A 20,402-nucleotide genomic window follows, 5' to 3' on the forward strand; every position below is an offset into this window, starting at 1 on the left:
GGTTTCTGAGGCTGAGCAGGTCCTGAGATCCCACTGGATGGGAAGTACAGCTTGCAGCCATGAGGCAGGCTCGCCAGCCACAGAAGCAGAGCTGAAACCATCAATAGCAGAGGTCACTGCAGGTTACGGGTGAAGCAAACCAGAAGGCAGCTCCCCCAAGGACGTGTTAGAGTGACCCAGTATATGCAGAGCTGCTCACTTGCTGTGGGACTGGAGCAAAAGCCATTGGAGAGCTTTTGCCTCCCTGCACAGCAGGAGTGGAGCTGCAGGTCCCCGTGCGGCTACTGCCCATGCAGCAGCAGGCAGAGTTAAGGGGACAAGTGGGGAAGGCAGCATCCCTGCAGCACAGTCTGGGAAGCGCCTTCATCCTGCAAAGGGGAAGATTTTCAGCCTGAATAAATGCAAAGCCCCCTATACTGCCTGGCACAGTGGGTTTCCCTGAGACTCAGCCCATGCCTTAACGAAGGACCCTTTCCAATCCGTGAGCCGTCAGATCCCAGAGCAGAAGGGAGGACTGTTTGTTTAGACCTATGTGGGTTAGGCAGCTCAGACTTTATTCTTGCACTTTGATAGGTTCCTAAATGAAAATCCAATAATATTTTAAGCAGAACGAGTTCCCATGAAAGTCATTTCTAAATCACCCAGCTCATCCTACCTGTCGGCTGGATTCTCCATCCCCACTGGCCTAAGCCTGGTGTAACGTCACTGCTCTCAGTAGTGTTACTCCCGGGAGCCGAGTCCGGCCCTGCCACAGAGAGCACCCGCTGCCGCCTGCCTTTAATGAACATGTAAATAGACGGGAGGCTTCAGAGCGGAGTAACCCTGCAGTCAGGAAGTTCTCCAAAGCAGCTCGGGAGAAATAATACTTTATTCCTGGCGGTGCAAATAACTGATAGGGACTGGCTAAGAAGGGTTCATGCAAATACTCCTGAATTAAGCTCCGTCTGAAGTTAGAAAGGAAAGATGATAAACACACCCGGCTTTAAAACTGCAAAATATGCTTTGCAGGCATGAAACCGGAGGAGTAACAAAACTATCTGACATCATATTAAACAGCAATGCATTTCTTATTCTCAGGGCTGCAGTTACCTAAAACCAGAGACCCATTAAACAGTCCTAACTATTATTTACATTTCTAAATCTTAAAACCATTAACAAAAGCCACTTAATTCAATTACTTTCCCTGGGCGCCGATGTTATTACATTATTGTCACGAAGCCGAGTTTGGCTCTGGGTTTCTCCTTTTTTTCTTTCTTTAAATTCATTCCTCTTTTCTCTGCGCTGAGTGCCTCCCCCCACCTCCCTGTCTTCCTCTCCCCCGATGTCATTGTGTAGAACTAATGGGGTAAACTGAAATGGTATCTGTCCTCATTGACAGGTTTATGAGAATTTAATAAAGCGTGGCGCGGATAAAATGAGATATTACAAGGCCACACAAAGCTGATTGACTTCTCCACGTCAGCATTTTTATTTGGTTATTTATTTATTTCTTTTCAACGCAGGGGTGATCTCACCAGTCCTTCGGTAGTACCGGCCCAGAAGAGATGAGGGGGCAAGGGAAAATGCGGGCAGCGGGAGGGACCAATCGATCCATCAACTTGTTTGCTGTGAGCAGGGGCTGCAATGCTTTACAGCTTTCCAGTCACCCTGGGAAGATGACACGGCAGGAGTCAGCAAGGGTCCCTGCACTGCTGCCTGGGCGTGTTCGTGCTGGGGCGAGCTCTCCAACAGCATGCCCACAGGTGGGGGTCCCCACCGCTCCGCCATCAGGGGGTCTGAACCAGGGACCAGCTGCAGTTGTGCAAGACCCTGAACAGACACAGCATGGATGGGGTGGGAGGCACATCGGCATCATATGAGTTGTGTGTCCCTATGGGGGCTGACATCTAGGGTCATGATAAAATGGCCCCTCATAGTCCACCTTGTGGGCTCACCCCAGACCCAGAGCACACAGGGGTTTACAATGACTGACACAGAGCTATCACAACCTTTGATAGGACCCAGGAGGTCCTCAAGAAGAAGGATGCCACCAACCAGCTCCACCATGGCACGGGCCTGGTCTATGCCTCAGTTTCTCCTCCGGCCCAATGTCCATCCTGCTTGTGTAAATGTAAATTGCAGGTCACCCAGGGGCCTGCACAGATCAAACCTTCCCTCTGGGAAAATCAATGTGTTTATTTAAGTGTTTGCTCCCATCCCACTGCAAACAGGGACAGCTGGAAATCTGGGCTGTGCCATAACTGGCTGGCTATCTCCCTCTCCTGGCCTGCTCAGAAAGCAGGGCTCTCAGGGAAAAAAAAGAAAATTCAGGGTTTCTGTGGTTTTTTACAGATAAGGAAAACCACAGTACCAGTATCCAAGGAGGTCTGGATTCAGCCCATTCACACTCAGAGATGGATGAGGGCTTAGGACCCTGCTATGACTCAGGGCCACACTTAAATTTGACCCCAACCTATGCAATAACATTGCTTTGGGGGAAGACTGTCAGGATTGAATTTGGGGCTGCCCCAGTTAGCCTCAAAACTTGGTCTGTGGGGCTTCAAACACAAAGAATATTGTTTCTCCCTTTCTGCAATATGTAATCAGAGAAGGTAGAGATGCCCCTACTCATTCAAAAGTGCAGGCAGCCTGCCAGATTCGAGATACGTTCCTGGGCACTGCAACAAATCCTGGAAGCAGCAGAGACGCAGATCTCTGAGCCCTGACAGTCTGCAGGATCAGTCCCTGTGGGGATGTCCTCCTTAGCAAAATCAACCTGGTCCAGATGGACCAAAAGCAAAACTCCCATCATTTTATAAGAGCACTTAAAACCGTCTGAAATCAAAGCACCGCTCCTCACAAAAGCTTGGACTGTCCCATCACCCAAAGAGCCAGAAAAGGGCTTTCTCTTTTTTTCACCACTCCTTGCAAGTTCAGAGTATACAGTGCAGGGTTTTAGGGCGCAAAAGTCTCCGAGTATGAGATTTCTGCCAGGACAGCAGCTCAATCCTGCTCTCTGGTGGCTCATACCCGAAAGGCCAAACACATTCAGCAGCGATGACTTCTTGGAGCAGCGACATATGCACACCGTGCCTGCCTGGTGTTCCCCCGTGGACTGGGAAGGGTCTGTGTTCCTTTTTCTTTACTAATTTAGCTCAAAATACAGCTCAGAAGGCAGCTGTACACAAGAAGATGGAGACCGTGGAAGGTTTTAAGATTCCCTGCTTGAGTGGAGCATAGATTCCATTACTAGAGAGGGACCGTGAGCTCCATAAAGAAGCTGCAACCCACCACCCTTCCTTTAAAAGCCCTTCCAAATTCATTGCATCGTGGGAAGCATCCTGCTGCCCTGCACAGATGGTTTACAACCCCTGCAACAGCTTTTCCTGGGCTTCCCCAGTCTCTAAACATCTCTCCCCAAAAGCACATCTCCTTCCTGAAAGGGCCACAAGGTATGGAGCAAGCCGGAGAGCATTTTTTCTAGATCTCTTCACCCTGTCCCCACTGAGATGTACCCAGTGTCCCAGCCCCACCAATGTAGCAGCACCATGGGCTCACTTAAAGTGCAGGGGACAGCAGATGTCCCTTGAAGACACCATCTCCGCCACTGCCACCATCACTATCAATTTCCCAAGGTTGGGCAATGACTGCCTGTGACCCCAGGATTGGTTCTGTCAATTCAACACACCATGAGGCAGCATCCTATAAAGGCTGGGCCTTTCCCTTGCTATTCTGAGGAGCATTTAACCATCTTCTCCATACTGGCTTCACCCTGTAAAGTTTCAAACACAGAGAAGACCACCCATTCTTCACTCCGTAATGCACAATAAAGAAAAAGAAGGGGCAAAACTTGTTCCCCCCTCACCAGCTTTGCTGCCCTGGCTCTGCTTCCCCCTCCCTGAGCACCAGAGCCGCTCAGTGTATAAATGTATGTAAATCTTTGGCAGTATCCACAATAGCCCCCTATCTCCTGCTCTCTTTCTCTGAGCTCTGGAGTAATTACAGTGCAGCAGTGCCAGCATGAGGCATTTCTGCTGATGAATGCACTCAATCTAAGCACAGTTTTATGTATCATTAATTCCTTTAGTGTTCAAAAAAATAACTTTTTTGATGGCAGATAATACTGTAATCACTCACAATTGCCAATACAATTATCTTCATTCAGCTGTGTAAAACAACTACAGGAGTAATTTTACCCACTTAAATTTTCTTTCTCTTTTTTTTTTCTTATTTTTTAATGTTCACAGGAAATGCGAAGCTGTTTGGACTTAGGTTGCTGTAACACAGGCACTACTAGAAATAAGTCCCCACCCCCTCATTTGTGTAGAAAGAAAGTTTTCAGAGCCTGAAACTATTTGCTTAAGATGTTTTCAGCAATCTTAGGGATCTCCCAAAGGGTACCCCCCATCCTAGGGACACCACTGCTATGATCTCTTCAACTTTTCCTTACTCTCCATCAAGCTACCACAAAACAGCTTCCAGGTATACAGGGAGTTTGTGCAAGTGCAAGTTGCACATGCAACTCATGGTCTCTTCCAGGTCAGCTCCTCCTCCACTCTCCTGGTGGAGGAAGTATGTGAGCGCTCCCTAATCTGCTTCAGAGCAGAGTCCACAAAGCTGGCACAAACTGTGCGTTCACTCTCCTTATGGTAACTCAGATATTCCAGCTTGAAGCAGATTTGGGAGCAACCAGCCCTCCCATTGGCAGAGCTGTGGAGCACCATCGGTGAGGAGGACAAGCACCATCTCCAGGCAGAGGTGACTACAAAGTGAAAAACAAAGGTGCCACCGAATGAACAACTTGGTTGAAACATGCAATTCTCTTGCAGGGACAAAAGGAATCACTCCCACATGATACTACTTCTTGCCTGAGTTGTGGGAACACCTTCTTGCAGGGGTTAAACTCCAGGTCTGCAAAGAGCTGCTTCACCTCGCAGATCAAGCTGACGAATCCCACTCAAGAGTCAGAAACCTACAAGGACAGGAGAAATTAAGCAAGAGGGACTGTTGGCTGTTGTAAATGAAGCTTGGGTCTTCTTCCAGAGGGCCAGACCCCAGGAAGGGAGTGACTGGCAGCTGCTGGCAGGAGCAGGTTGTTAGCCTCTGGGAAACAGTCTAAAAGCAGTTGGGTGAAATGGAAGAACAGAAGCGTATAAATTCCAGGGTGAGGAGCGAACAATTTTTTATTGCTTCTTCTGAAATAAGGGGCAGCAAACAGGAGGTGTCTCTTCCCTGTAGCACGTGGACAAACTGTGGTTCTTCCTGCTGCAGGACACTGTGAGTGCAAGAATCAGATTGCTTCACACCAGAAATATCTGTATGAGGACATAGCTATTAGTCACGGAAACCTAGACTCTGGCTTGAGAAGCCACAGCTCTCCAGACGCCAGGAAACAGTGTTAAGGAAAACATTGCTGCGTGTTTGCCATGCTTTTGGCCTCTGCTCTGGTGTCAGATGACCAGGGGCTAGCTGTCCTTCAGCCCAAGCCAGTCCAGCTGATTATGTGTGATGTGTCATGGCTGGAAGAAGATGACCACAGCTGCAAGAAGATGACACCTTTCTGCCCCTCCTTTGGTAACCACAGGGTTACAGCATCTCTAGGGTGTGGTGGTACTAACCCAATCACAGCTCTGTGTGCACATGGAGGAGCGTGGGCAAGGGGGAAGGAAGCCTCCAAGGATCCAGCTGATCCTTTTGCCCTCACTTAGCTGCAGGATCCAGCCCAGCCAGGCAGTGGAAGAGGTGCAGGGGCTGGATTCATCCTCGTTTCCAGCACCCCAAGATTCAAGTCCCTTTTGCTGCAGTGTATGGGCAGCCCTATGGATGTAACAGCAGAAAAGCTCCACTTGCTCATCTGGCAAGGACATGCCTGTGTCCAAAAGGGACATCAGGACAACACTCACCCCACAAGCCAGCAGTTGGCCCCTCACCCCAGCCCATGAGGAGCAAGGCCAGACCCATTTTACCTCTCTCAGGTGATCCCAGGCACATCCTCCTGGACAGGGTGTCCCCAGCCACCACCTGCCTATGTTGCAACCTCCCTGTCCTCTGCCCTGTCCCACCTCTGCTGGCAGAGACCTGCTGCATTTTGGGGTTTCCCATGCCCTGGGTTACCCTCCTGGATTTGGCCAGCCCCAGCAGAGATCCAAGCCTTGCTACTGCACTGCCTGATGCCTCAACCCTATCAATTCACCCCCATACACCTGCCCAGGAGAGGGGAGAAGAGGGTCTCTGGCAGCAGCTCCTGGAGGCACAGGTGCTCCAGGCATAAAGCTCATATTTTGGTTTTTTCCCTTTGACAAGCTGAACTGCAGAAGTTGCAAATTGTTCCTGCATGAGAGATTTTAAGCAGGGTTTAAACTAGGGGGAAGAGGCTTAGAGAAGTAATTTTGTTTTCCACCAGAACTAAGTTTTAACTTCTGTTTCTCCAGAGTTCACCACCTTTCTTGTTCTCTTGTTAAAGGACTTCAGTTCTGCCTAGTTTTATAACCTGCAGGGAGGCAGCCCTGTTTTGGCACTGTGCTGCCATGGGGTGAGATCAGTGCAGCTGAGGAGAGTGTGAAGCCTCCAGCATGAGGAGGAAGGAAGGAAGAGACATGGATCACAGCATATGATGTCACCAACCTTGAGCTGGTTCCATCCTCCTGGCTCACTGCACGGGCACCCCCACCAACCCCGCTCCCCTTGCAGTTTCTTGTGCCCCAAGTACTCTGCATGCATGTGACTGCAATGCCCTTAGAAGCTTGCATTACTGTATAACCCTCTGAGGCCCACAGTCGGGAGGTGGGGCGGGGGAGGAGAAGAAAAAAGAAATAAGAAGGAAAAAAAATACGGTAGGTAAAAAAGGCTGTTCTTGCATGTAATTTCCTTGACCCAGATAACAGGGAGATGCTCAACCTCATCTACAGAGCACGAAGCCATAGGCCACAAGTTCAGTGAGGACATTTTCTAGCTCAGCATCTGCCCAGGGCGTGGCTGAGACACATCTCAGCCTGCTGGGAGGCAGGGGGAGGGAAAAGACATCCCAAATCCTTCCCAACAGGTTTTCCACAGTCCTATGGGCAGCATCTAAACTGGATAGCTTGAAATATTTGCTCATGAACTTTTGCAAGAAGTGAAGGTTTTTAAGGACAGACCCCATGTGGGGCTGGTGACAGAGAAATTATTTTGAAGATTCCCTCAAAACTGAGTGCGAGGCCCCAGGAAGCCCTCACCTGCTTGAGCAGGAATGACAGATTTCTATGTTGTAAGCCACAGTTTACAATTTAGCAAAACACAGGCACACCCATGCCCTGCCAGTGATGAAGTGGACTCCACTGGGTACGGGCGGGGACATTTGTTGTTTGCTTTCTCCAACGCAGCTGCTTGGCTTCAGGAAACACAAAGGAACCGGGTGTCTTTGGGACTCCCCCACCTGCTTCTTTGATGCTCCTAGCAAAGACTACCCCAGCCGCAGAGAGGCTGAAAAATTACAGGGAGATCAAAGCCTCACTTGGGAAACGGCAAGATAAATAAACCTTATCACAGAGAGACCACCCAGCACTGGGAGGGGTGAGTTTTCATCCAGGAGCTATTCCTGCTCCCGAATCTCCTCCTCCCTACCCGTGCTGCCGCTGCCTGCAAAGCAGTAAACTGCTTAAATCCCTTTGCAGCGAGCCCAACCCTCTCCCGCCCGGGAATCCTCCCCAGGTTTTGCCTCCCTCTTCCCCACCTCCCCACCGGCGAGCGGCTGCCCGGGAGCCGGCGGGGAGCGGGGAGCGGAGCGGGAGGAGCGGGGTGCCGGGCACCCCCCCACGCCATGCCGGTTCCCCTGCCCGCCCTGCTCTGCTGCTCGGCCGCCAGCCTCCTGCTGCTGCTGCTGCGATGGCGGCGCCGAAGGGGGCTCTGGAGGAAGGTGAAGGAGGCTCGGCAGAGGCAGGAGCGGAGCTTGGTGCAGATGGAGATGGCAGTACGGCGCTTTCGGGAGCAGGTGGGTGCATTAAGCCGCGGTTCTCCCCTCCACCGCCGGCGGGGAGGCTGCGGGCGGGCAAAGCCGCCTCCGCCCGCCCGGCGGTGGCTCCTCGCCGCGGCCCCTGCCCCGTGGCACGGCCCCGGGGCCGCGGCGGTGCGGCCCTTCCCGCGGGCGGCTCCCCGCACCGGGCGGCTGCTGGGCTGCTCTCGCAGAGCTGGCCCGGCCGCGAGCCGCAGCCCGCCTCCTAATATGGTTTAGTTTGATTTATTCTTTTTTTTTTTTTTTTTTCCTAAGTCTATGTGTGCGTGCACCTCCCCCTTCCCCCTTCCCGCAGCAATGCAGCCATCCCCTCTATGGGATGGGTGGAAACGCTTCCCGGGGCAGCGGGGGAGAACGGGCAGCGGTGTAGGTGCCAGGAAACAGTAACCGGCAGCCAGGAGAGGAAAATCCCTGCTTCTCGTCTGAAAGCTTCCCGGCCCCTTCCGCCATGGTAGGAAGCTCGGCCTGGCTGCTGAGGAGGTGGTAGGAAAAGGCGAGAGGCAAAGCGTTATCAGCAGAGGCCAAAGTGCAGCCGCACAGCCCGAGGACGCTGCCCGCAGGGACGGGATGCGAAGCCACATGTGCCGAGGCACAGAGCCCAGAAATCCGGCTCAACCCCGCCGTGCCCCCTGCGATCCCATCAGGCTGCCCGGCCTGTGGTTGGAGTGGACTTGCTCGGGGTCAGAGTCCAGCTTGGGTGGGATGAGGTTTGATGCTTTTTTCCAAGGTATTTGGTAGGTGGCGAGGAATCTCTGCTGACCCAGAAATGACCCATCTGCTGTGAGCCAAGGGCCTCCCTGGTTTGTGCAATTCCCTGTAGGATATCTTTTGATGCCAGGAGAAGAAGTGCCACTAGGTCTGGTTTCATTTCTTGCTGGAGCAATATCTATAACCATGCTACCACTTTCCACTGCAATTCAGCAGAGAGCATTGCACCGAGCAGTTTCCCCAGGCCTGGCTAAGACTTGTGTGAACAAGGCTGTGTGAAAGGCTTCCTCTTAAACAGCAGGTGCTTGGTGAGGCCGGTCTGGCCAGGAAGACAAGGCTTTAGAAAGCCTGGGTTACTACTGGTCCTGCAGGTTTCACGCCATACTCACTGGTATCAGGTAGGAGCAGGATTGCAGGCTTGAGGCAGGTATTGCATTTGGCCACTAAGTGGCAGATATTTTTTTGACGGGTTACAGTGGGCACCAAGGGGAGAGGAGGAGCCCACCAGCTGAGGCTGAGATGTGTCATTGCCTGTTCAACCTTTTTCCGTAGCATCCTTCTGTGAACACGATCTCCATCCTCTCTCTGCCCTTGCCGGAGCTCTGCAAGAAACTCCGGGATGGCTCCCTCCCTCCAGAGCACGTCTTCTATGCCTACGTGGGCAAGGTGAGGAGCAAGGGCAGCAGGGCAGCATCTCACCCAAGGTGGGGCTGGCTGTTTTTGGGAGAAGCCCAGCACAAGGTTCAAATGCTGGTTCAAACCTGGTTCAAATGCTGTTGAGCTGTCACTGCTCGCTGGTTAGTGCTGGGCCCTTCTGCGTGTTTCTGTGAGTGAGGGGAGAGCTGGGCATCTGTCTGCCATGGCTCTCAGCTTGGTTTGCAGCAAAAGGGAACAGCAAGCTCAGCATCTGGAGATCCCATACTTTCTACCCATACAATACCATCCTGCTGTTGTCTCCCCTCCATCTCCAAATGTGTTGGTAAACTTCAAAGACTCGGTGTCCACTTTCATTCTCTAATTTTGCTATAATGCCCTGATCACCTCCTGGGTTCCCACTTTGGAGTTATCATTTTATGCCACCCCAGAAGCTCAATCGAGAGTTTTTGTATTTGGTATTTTTGGTATTCTGCTGGGCTGAGTGCTTCTCTTCATCACACACCAGCTGGTGCTATGGCCCCCCTGTGTCCAGACAACATCTTGGAGTTTGGCATGACAGCGTCTTGGAAACAAACAGAAAGGGCTGCCCTGATCGGACTGTCCAGATGAGAAGGCAGAAATGGGGAAGAGGCAGGTGTCCTTTGCAAAACAGAAGGCTGTTGTGCAGCGCTGTGAGCTGTGTCTCACCTGTGGGCTTTGCCTGCTTTCCCCAAGGCCCTCCAGATCACCACAGAAACCAACTGCATCACGGAGTATCTGCAGGAAAGCGAGGCTCAGGTCCAGAAAGCAAAGCTGACAGGGAGGCTGGGTTTGCTCTACGGGGTGCCGGTCAGCATCAAAGACTCCATCGATTGCCAGGTACCACCAGCGTGATACCATGTGTATCCTGAGATCCCTGTGGTTTGAAGTTTGGTGGCGGGGGAGGTTTGACCTCAGCATCTGGCTGGACTTTGCCATAGCTGATATGAGATGGCCTGCCTTGGCAGATGATGGGGTTTGCTGCCCATCTCCCGTATGAGCCAAGAGAGCTGGTCAAATTCACTACCAATACACTATGCAATGTGTGTGTGTGATGGATGGGTTGTTGGAGGTGTATGCACATGCTTATATAGAGAGATAAAAATATGGGGCAGGGGGAATTGCAATCCTCCATTTAAAAACCTCGTTGTCCTGTGTTCCCAGGGCCATGATTCCACTTTAGGGTTTATAAAAAACCTCAGTAAACCCGCGGCAGAGGACAGCGTAGTGGTGCAGGTGCTCAGGAGACAAGGGGCAATTCCATTTGTCAAAACCAACGTTCCCCAGTCACTCATCAGGTAGGTGGGTGCTCCATTCCCCCGGCACAGCAGCAGTCCTCCCTTCCTCATCTCAAGTGAGAGTTTCTATCAAGTCTAATTTTAATTTCTTAAATAACAACACCTCTGTTAGTTAAATAACATCCTTAGTGCCTTTAAGGTTTACTTAAAAAAAGTACACACATTTACACTAAGGGTGAAAATTAACTCTAGTTCCAAATGAAATAAAGACGCAAAAGAGGAGAGAAGTCACTGCCCTTCTTTCCTGAGCTGGGTATTTTTAAATCACTTGTTTTTTTAATTTTTTTTTTTAAATTCTTTAAAAAATTTGTTTGTTAATTTTTTTTTTTTAATTAACCCCTCAGAGGTTGCCCTGTTAACGGTACAGTGCAAACACACATTCATGGGCAGGGGAGCTAGTTACCTAGTTAAGCTAATGTCCTTAAACTATCCTGCCCCCAAACCTCCTGCTCTATCTGGCAAGGCCACTTTTGACGCCATTGATATGGGGTGAGGTCAGCTGTGCTCTTCCGGGCAGCCACCCCGCTAGTGTCCCTGTGCCCTGCCAAGTGAACTCTGGCAAGGCTCCTCTGTGGATGACTATTGCCCAGCCCTATGAAATACCTTCCTTAAGGTGACACAGCAATGATTGACCATGTTTAAAAAAAGCAACACAAAGATGTTGCCCCAGGGATTATCAGATTTTGCACCAGTTCCTGGGGGAGTCTGATGTTCAAATACCACTGCAGCTGGTATTTGGTCTGTTCCCAAGCAAAGGGCTCAGCAATGCTCCCCACACCCCGGGTTGGGGAGGGGCTGGACATGCTCCATGTGAGCTGCTTTGGATGTACTCTGGCCCTCAGGACCACCTGAACAAGGTGCCTTTCTAGGAGGTTTGATCTATTTGTGCTGGCAGAGGGTCTGTCTGGGGAAGGCTTCACAACACTGAAATTAGCTGGCAGTGAATCCAGGTCCTGGGACCACCATGAAAAGGCTGGTGGTCTTCATGGGAGCTTTGGAGCTCCATCAGACTAAGTGATGTCAATGTAACAGCTAGTGTATCACACAATTACCTTTTGAACGTCTTTTTGTAGTGACTGGGGCCCACATCAGCAGGTGTCTACATTCCTCTCATTTGCAGTCTCTCTCTCTCTCTCTCTCTCTCTGTAGCTATGACTGCAAGAACTTAATCTTTGGTCAGACATTCAACCCTCTGCTCTACACCAGAAGCCCCGGAGGCTCCTCTGGTGGAGAAGGGGCACTTGTAGGAGGAGGTGGGTCCATCCTGGGCTTTGGAACGGATGTAGGAGGGAGCCTGCGTTTTCCTGCTGCCTTCTGTGGGATCTGTGCACTCAAACCCACCGGGAACAGACTCAGGTAGTGTGAGTAATGCAGCGATGTCTCTGGGTGAGACCCACCCTACCATCCGCTGTGCTGCGGTGCTCCTGCTCCCAAGCAAGGGGAAACCTGGGAGGAACTGGGAAGGGCTCATCTCTCCCTCCTGCCCAGACATTTTCTGGGGCCTGTATGGAGGGTAGCACTGGCTCTCGCAGAACAGAGGTGGAGAAACCTCTCCATCTGCATGCTAAGGGGGTGGTTGTTCCTGACTGATACAGATCATTCGGGCCTAGGCTGGGTCTCTCTTGGGTCTCGCCTTGGCCCTTTCGTCTGCCAGCCTCTGCATTTGCAAAGGCAGGGCAGTGTTTTCATTACCCCTTGCTACTGCTTAAAGCCTTTCCCTTCTGTGGAAACTACTCAGCTGTTGTATTTTACATGTCTCTTTTTCTTTGCAGTAAAAAAGGACTGAATTCTGGTGTCCCTGGGCAGAAGGCAGGTAGGAATTGATGGCTGTCCCCCAGGGAGGGCAGTAGGGCAGGGGTTAGAAGGACCCTCAGCTGGTTATGGGGACCTTTTCCAACACATTCAGAGAGGGAAGCAGGTTCCCTTTCAGGGCCTGTTTGAGAGCGCCTCTCCCCCATACCTGTGATTCCTGAGAAACTGGATGGCCCGAGAGGAGCAGTTTGCGTAACACACAAATCTCAGCACACCCTGTAAGCCCCAGGTTGCTGCATTGTCTGCCACTGCTTCATGGGAGGTGGGATTAGTGGTCAAAGGAGGTGTCTTATGTTGTCCTTGTGTCGTGACTGACAAAGCTTTTTGTTTAATTATGTAAACCATGAAATGGAGATGTCAGGGCACATATTGATGGATAACAACTCTGGGTCCATAACCATGGGCCTGTTGGCTGAAAGGCACCTGTAGGCATCCCCAGCCCAGTTCTCAAAGGGGAACTGTTGCCAGCACTAGACTAAGTGAAAATGATACCAAGAGGTCCTGCTTTTGTAGGATGTGCCCTTGAAAGACTCCCAACCATGAATGCTCTCTTCTGGTCTCTTCCAGTGGCCGCAGCAGTGGGGCCGATGGCAAAAGACGTGGAGAGCCTGGCGCTGTGCATGCGGGCGCTCCTGTGTGAGGACATGTTCAACCTGGACAGCACAGTGCCCCCGCTTCCCTTCAATGAAGAGGTAAAGGACCTCAAAGGGGGCAAAGGTCCCTGAGAAGAGCTGCCATCGCTCAGGCTGAAAATGCCAGTGGCTCATGGGAGCCCTCTGGGACCTGTTCCAACCTGCTACGTGCTGTGGGTAGGCACGTGAGCGAGAGAAGTGCTGCTTTCCAGACTTGCCCTGTAGCATGGGTGTGCTGTTGGCTCCTGACACCACTGACATCCTTCCAGCTGGTGCTCTCCCATGCTCTGCAGGTATATTCCAGCACGCAGCCCCTCCGCATAGGCTACTATGAAACTGATTTCTTCACCATGCCAAGCCCTGCCATGAGACGTGCCGTTCGGGAGACGAAGCAGCTGTTGGAGGATGCTGGCCACACGGTAGGATGTTGCATGAACCCAACAGTCAGGCTGCATCTGTTCTTCCTTCCTTTATCATGTCTTTAGGACCCATGTGTGAACATCAAGCAAATATGGCAGGGAAAGAGGGCCTGGAATCCCCTCAGCTTCCCACAGCTTTGATCAAAGTAGACAGCTGCTTCTGGAAAAGAGAAGCTTTTTATATTGCAACTTGATTTCTCCTCTCAGCAGGATCTCAGTGCTCTTTAGGTGCTGGTAAACACAACAGAGAGCCCACCCCAATCCATAACACATGCTGAGGAGTAGACATGCTGCTGTATTACTTGTCTGTAGTGGGGGTGCATTTCTTCACACCCTGGCTGATTTTCACATTGTGCTAGGTACTGTACAGCCTGGGTCCTGAGGCAGTTCCCCCACGGAGCTTACAGTCCTGGTGGTGTGTGATTACTGCCAGCTTAGTGCGTGACCTGAGCCTGATGGACCACCTCTCTTCAGTGGCTGTGACGAGCTGTTGTCCAAGTACTTGTTTAGTCTACTCTCAAGCCAATTTCACCTCTTCTGCAACATATCATTTGGCAGGCCATTCCACAGATCTATTGTATGTTGTAAGGAAAGCCACCTCCTGGTTTTCTGTCTGGAAACAAGGTCCTAATGAGAAAATACAAGGGCTGTTGCAGGTGACAGGTCTTTTATAGCCAAGCAGTCCCATATTGACCCAGACCCGTTTCTAGGGTGCTGAGCAGAGGTTGTCCCCTTCCTCTTCTCTGCGATTTAAGTGCGTGAGTCATGGTTGTGGCTCCTGTGAGTGAGGCATGGTTGTGGCTGCACGCCACCCCCTTACCCTTGCACAAGGATCAGAAGTGAAGTGGGGAGCACAGACTCATGCCCTCTGTTGCCCATTGCCAGTTTTGAAGGGACTTTTGTGCCTTGGGGCTGCTTGGATGTCAGGGGGCCAAGCCCATCCTATATCTTTTGAGTCACTAGTTGTTGGTCAAAGGGAAAACTGCTTTTTCAGGGAGAGATGGATGGGATGGGGAGGTCCTGGTAGCCTCAGATGCTAGAGGCTTTCCTGAGGGCTTGTCAGGAAAACCTCAGCCCAGCTTGGCCCATTGCAAGCCCTCGATGGCTTCTGTAACACAGCTTGCTTCTGCGTGTGCCACTGATTCCTTTTCTGTTGTCCTTCCAGCTGGTGCCCTTTGAACTCATGAACGTGGACTACATGCTATTTAACTTCTGCATCAGGGGCATGTTTGCAGATGGGGCCACCTCCTTTCTCAAGGCATTGTAAGTATAGCCTAGGATGGTTTGGTGTGATCGGTACCTGTCTATGAAATCCTCCCTAGGGTCTGGCTAGCATCTGGATACAGGTAGCAGATCTGCTGGATGTAATTAGTGGCTAATATGCACTGGGGTTTACTGGGGAGCTTACCATCAAGCGACTGAGATGATGCTTGGGTCTGTTTGGGTTTGTTACCAGCCTGTACAGATGAAAGGAAACTGGGTGCTGATATCCTATCAATACTGTGAGAATCAGAGGAGCCCAGAGGAATGGAGCAAACCTCTTTTTGTCACTTAGATACATTGTTCAGAGGGCTTGGCCTTGTGAAAGCTGATCTACTGTGATTGTCTCCTAACACTGCTCAGCTAAACACCCTTTCCTATTTCAGCAAAGGGGAGCTGGAGAAAAGCAGCATGGGGTTGTTCTTCTGGTTGGCGAAGTCACCAAACTGGCTAAAAACTGTCCTCTCCTGGATTGCCAAACCCTTCGTAAGGTCCATTTCTTTCTAGCATGGACGGAGTTAAGCAATAGGTGGTGAATAACTTCTTCCATTGCAGTGAGGCTTTGTCATAGAGAAGTCTCTAGGCATTGCTTCCTGGCTGTGCTTAGCATCATTCCAGTTTGGGGATGTTTCTATTTCTGTTCCTCCTCTCCCCACTTTGGGGAAAATCCATGAGTCCTGCCTGAGCACTGAGTCAACAGCTTGTATTTGTGACAGAGCTGTCTCAGGGGACAGGGCTGGGATTAATGTGTCAGGGGACAGGGCTGGGATTAATGTGTCAGGGGACAGGGCTGGGATTAATGTGTCAGAGGACAGGGCTGGGATTAATGTGTCAGAGGACAGGGCTGGGATTGATGTAAATTATTTTCTTTTTTTTTTTTTTTTTCACTTTCTCCTTCTCAGGTGCCTCGATTTTCAGATATCGTGAGAAATATGAGAGCAAAGTGAGTAAAACTGAGCCTGAAGAAATGTGTGAAGATTTGGGTTTCCCTTTTGGAGAGCAGCAGTGTTTGCTGCATTAGGCATACTGCCCCAACTGCATTCGTATGAGAAAATACAAGGCAGAAAACACAATGGTGGGAGCAAACTGATTGCAGTTTATGTCAGCACCATAACCCTGCAGGGTTTGGCAAACTGCTTTAGCACTGAGGATGGGGGCTTGCAGTCTCTTGCTTAGGAACCGGATGAAGCTTGTGGGAATGAAGTACGGTGTCAGCTTCAGCACTAGTTAACAAATCTGTCATGCCATGAGGTAGGGACCCGGTAAGACAGAAGGAAGGTAAATTCACAGGGAAGGAGGCTTGCTCTTCCTTGCTGCAATTTCAATGTTGGGCAGTTAGTGGGGAGAAAGGACTCAAATCTCATAGTAGAGAGGGTGTATTTTGTGCTGTGCCTCCAAGGCAGTATGTCTGTCCCCACATCAAAGGATCAGTCGACCTCACACAGCCTGGCCTTTGAGAAATGATGTGCCAGGGCTTCCACCTCCTCAGCACAGGAGCAGTAACAGGACTGGACACTTGTCAGGCCAAAGCAGCACTGGAACAATCTGCCTTTAGTCTTCAGCCCTCCATCATGGGCAGAAGCAGAAATAAGATCCCCAGCCCTTCAGAGGAAATCCAGGACTTTGCCAAAGTCCTCTCTTCCCTTGGCTGCAGCTCCAGGAGCAGAACTAACCCATGCCCATCTGCTTTTTTGATGCTCTTCCCTGCCCCTAAAGCTGCTGCTCTTTGCAGCAGCTCTTGATGCCTTTCAGTGGTTTTGTTTCCTTTTCAGCACGGTGGATGAAGTCTGGAGTCTTCACTGTGAAATTGAGGTGAAGTATTGCAATTTGGGGTTAGATATTTTTTGTTTTATTTCTCTTTGGGAAAAGTCAGATTCAGTACCCACCAAGGTTAGGAGATGGTCAAGTCACTGGTGATGTGAGGTAGGAACGTACATCACTCCTCAGCAGATCTCACTTGGATGTGCAAGTTCTCAGCACGTTTAAAGAGGACGACATGTAGAGATATTAATGATCCCAAATCAGACCTGAATTTTTTACTCCTACATTTGAAAACATAGGCAAGTCTGCCACGGCTGATGGCCTTTATTTGCATTCGGGTTTCCTCAAGACCCATGCCCATGTCCCATGTTGCCATGTGCCCCTGCACTCAATCTTTGCCCACCTTCAATTATAGCATGGGAGAGGGTGCTTTGCACGCTGGGAGAGCTTTTGGCCAAGCAGCAAAGGGTGGCTGGATTTTAGCAGGATCAGGCCTGATGCAGCCTGATGGCTGCTCCTGGGGAAGGGTCAAGAGCCTGGCTGGGCACCCAAGAAGGACCTCAGCCAGCAGCCATGGGACAGTACATCCACCCCACTGACCACCAGTGAGTTTCCTCCTCAGGAGTTTTGCCACCAGTTTATCGCCCAGTGGAAAAAGCTGAATCTGGACGTCATGCTTTGTCCCATGCTGGGCCCGGCTCTCAGCATCGGCTACCCTAGGAAGGTCTCAGGTAGGACTGCCAATGGGGGACCTTTGCCTACAGCGTGCTGCTGCTGCAGCACTCCCCCAGTATCAATGAGAAGCATTCCTTCTCCTCCCCTCACATAACAAGACACTGGTCAGCGGTGGGAAGAGCTCAGCTCTTGTGGCAGCTGCAGCCGCAGCTCATGGGGTACACCCAGGACAACTGCCCCGGTGCATGTGGAAGCCAAGGGGCAGGTTTCCATCCTGCAGCCCATGAATTCCCTGTGCAAGCACCCCATTAGCTGGAAGCTTGCATACACAAAAGGGTGAAGGCTTTCCCTGCAGCGGGCTCATGCTTCAAGCTCCTCCTCTCCCCCAGTGGCAGTCAGCTACACCATGCTCTACAACACCTTGGACTTCCCCGCTGGCGTGGTCCCTGTCACGATGGTGACAGACGAGGATGAGGAGGAGCTGAAGGGCTACCAGGGGTACTTCCGGGACTGGTGGGACCAGACCCTGGCAAAGGTGAGTGGCACCAGGTTCCCCAGGGGTGTGAGCATCCCCATCCCTTCCCCTGGACGTCATCCTGTCCTCTTCCCCTCTGTTTGTGCCATAGGCTTTTCGTGGCAGTGCGGGGCTGCCAGTGGCAGTGCAGTGTGTGGCCTTGCCGTGGCAGGAGGAGTTGTGCCTCCGGTTCATGAAGGAGGTGGAGACACTCATCCTGAAGAAAAACAGGCTTGTCTAAGTCCTGCGTGCTCGCCCAGAACAGGATCCCAGCTAACATCAGCACAGGTCATCCTTTGGTGTGACTCGGCCGTAGGACTCATGTTCCCCTCCGTGTGGATGCAGTGATGGCTGGGCTGGCTGCTGGCTTTGGGGCAGAAGGGGAAAGCAAGGCGAGCTCCGCAGTGCTGGAGCACTTCCAGTCATTGTCCTAATACAGTATTTTTTGCTATTAGAAATTCTGTTATTTCAGGTCTATGTTTGTCTGGGGGATTGGGGTGGATTTTAAAAATCCTATCAATACCCCCCAGGGAAGAGCAAGAACATGATCTTTCTCTTACAAATGGGGAAACTGAGGCACAGGGACTGGTTTTGTCCCAGATGTTTGGACTCCGACTTGGAATGCTGTAGGAAAAGGGATTTTCCCCTCCGTTCTCAGCTCCCTGAGGATGGAATCTGGTGTTTTCCCTGCCGCAGATCAGCCATCTGAGGTCAAAGCTGACCCTGCTTGCAGGCTCTGGCAAGCAGGAAGGGAGCTGGACCGCTTCCCACAGTGCAGGGCTGCTGGCACCCTGCACGCCATGAAGGAGAAATCTGGAGTGATCGTTAACTCCCACCTCTTCAGACACCTACTCCTGCTTTACCCAGGGCAGAGGTACGAAGTGCTTCAGCTCGTGGTGTTGCAGGTATAAAGCAGCATGCCAGACTCAGATGGCCAGCTGGACAGCCTGCTCTGCACACCCTCTCCTTCCGTTTGGCAGAGGGGGCCATGCCAGGTTTTCCAGTGGGATTTTCCAGCCACTGGCAGCTGCTGACACTGGGATTGGCAGCACCGGCTGCTCCAGGATACCACAATGCAAAAGTGTTTTCCCAATGCAGCAATGTCACATGCAGATTTTAACAAAGTTCTGGCAGGATTTATGTTTTTTGGGTTGGTTTTTTTTTTTAAATGTATTGTCGTTTAAACAACAGAGTCATGCAGAAGCATGGATTCTTTACAAGGGCTGGGCAGGGAGGTTTATCCCAGCCTGGGAGAAAGCAGCCCCCAAGACCCTGACCCTTTATCAGCAGCCTTTGAAAAAGGGAGGGAGCTCCAGGCATCCCATGAGTGAATGCTGTGTAAAGCCAAGCCCCAGAAGAGCTTGGGTGGGGTTTTTAACCAGTTGCAGGTGCTCTCTGCCCACACAGGAAGTGCTGGACAGGGTTTATCTGTTTGCATTTTAAAATTCAAGCCTGGAGGAGCTTGTACCAGGAGAGGCAATTCCACCTGTGCCTGTGCTCCCAGAGAGCCAAGCACTGCATTGTTCTGTTAGTTTAACTGCTCACTCCCTGGCAAAGTGGTGGGCAGGGGGCAGGAGTCCAAACAACGGAGTCACCAGTGGACCTCAACCAGTAACCACTCCTCCCTGTAAGCCCTGAGTAAAGACCTCCAGTGAGCCGTGCCCACTGCACGGGACAGTGCACCGGGCAGGGCTGTTGCAAACCTCCCGCCCGCCCCCCCCCCCCCCCCCCCCCCAATGTTGTCTAACCACCATTCAATGAAGCTTTAATAGTTATGGATGTTGATGAAACATGAAAAAAATTTCCCTCAAATTACAATTGGAATGTGGCATTGTCTATTTATAGGCACAGAGGCAAAAGGTGGCAACATCACCACTTTGTGGAAAGATAGGTTGACTTTGGTCACATGGTGGATTGTGATGGTGCAGCCCCCCCTGGGCCACACTGGGATCCCAGAATAGGGCCTATTGTGTTATCTTGGTCATAACGACTTGGGCACCAGGCAATCTCTGTCCACACCTGGGCCATCTGCTCCCTGACTTGTGTACCAGAATTGTGGCCAGAATGTAAAATATTGACCAAAGCCAATCATCTCGATCCTATAACTAGCGATCCAAGAGGAACACCCTTTGAGCTCTCTGGGACCACAGTGGGCCGTGTGACCCTGTATCTCCCCCTGGGCTGGGACACCTCTCAGGGTAGATCTTGTGAGGATTGAAGGATCGTCTGCTGACAGTATTGCGAGGACTCAAAGGCCTGATTTTGCGAGGTTCACCAGCTGAGCGTTGATGAATGCCAGCACACAAAAGTGAGTAATTTATGAAACTCATGAAAAGGGAAATTTTATTCACAGGTTAACCTTGGGGTATGTGTGCAATTTGACTATATATACATATATTATCCCTATTCATATAAACCTTTGACCAAGTCTGAGACTAAGGTTGGACCTAGCTGCACCTAGACTTCTCTCTGAAAGAAGTTTAGAAAGCAAGGGGGTCTATTCTGAACCTCGTGACTCAATGGGAGGGTCCTTCTTATCCCCTGCATCCACAGTCCCTCTGAATCATTCCAACTTGAGTATACCTCAATTTTCCTTTGTGTACTTTTTCTATGGAAGTAATAGAGTGAACTTTGCCATTCTCAAATCTTTAGGTTGATTGTAAAAAATTCTGTCAAATT

The 20,402-nt window shown here is 51.0% G+C and overlaps 1 protein-coding gene across 1 annotated transcript; it reads left to right on the top strand.

Moving 5' to 3' along the window:
* Positions 1–7,552: 7,552 nt before the first annotated feature.
* Positions 7,553–20,291, top strand: LOC142059197 (fatty-acid amide hydrolase 1-like). The gene is made up of 15 exons (XM_075097711.1): positions 7,553–7,948; positions 9,230–9,343; positions 10,049–10,192; positions 10,517–10,650; positions 11,800–12,006; positions 12,423–12,463; positions 13,030–13,154; positions 13,388–13,513; positions 14,679–14,776; positions 15,160–15,259; positions 15,676–15,716; positions 16,546–16,585; positions 17,157–17,265; positions 17,599–17,744; positions 17,836–20,291. Exons 1-15 carry the CDS (start codon positions 7,778–7,780, stop codon positions 17,962–17,964), a joined length of 1,725 nt encoding a protein of 574 aa, XP_074953812.1. The 5' UTR covers positions 7,553–7,777; the 3' UTR covers positions 17,965–20,291.
* Positions 20,292–20,402: the final 111 nt, after the last annotated feature.

Source organism: Phalacrocorax aristotelis, chromosome 6 (genome assembly GCF_949628215.1).
Source record: "Phalacrocorax aristotelis chromosome 6, bGulAri2.1, whole genome shotgun sequence".
Taxonomy (NCBI): Eukaryota; Metazoa; Chordata; class Aves; order Suliformes; family Phalacrocoracidae; genus Phalacrocorax; species Phalacrocorax aristotelis.

Coding starts and splice junctions, on each gene's coding strand:
- LOC142059197 (XM_075097711.1), top strand. CDS start 7,778: ATGCCGGTTCCCCTGCCCGCCCTGCTCTGCTGCTCGGCCGCCAGCCTC. Junction 9,344..10,048: donor TCTATGCCTACGTGGGCAAG/GTGAGGAGCAAG, acceptor GCTTTCCCCAAG/GCCCTCCAGATCACCACAGA. Junction 15,260..15,675: donor CCTGGATTGCCAAACCCTTC/GTAAGGTCCATT, acceptor TCTCCTTCTCAG/GTGCCTCGATTTTCAGATAT.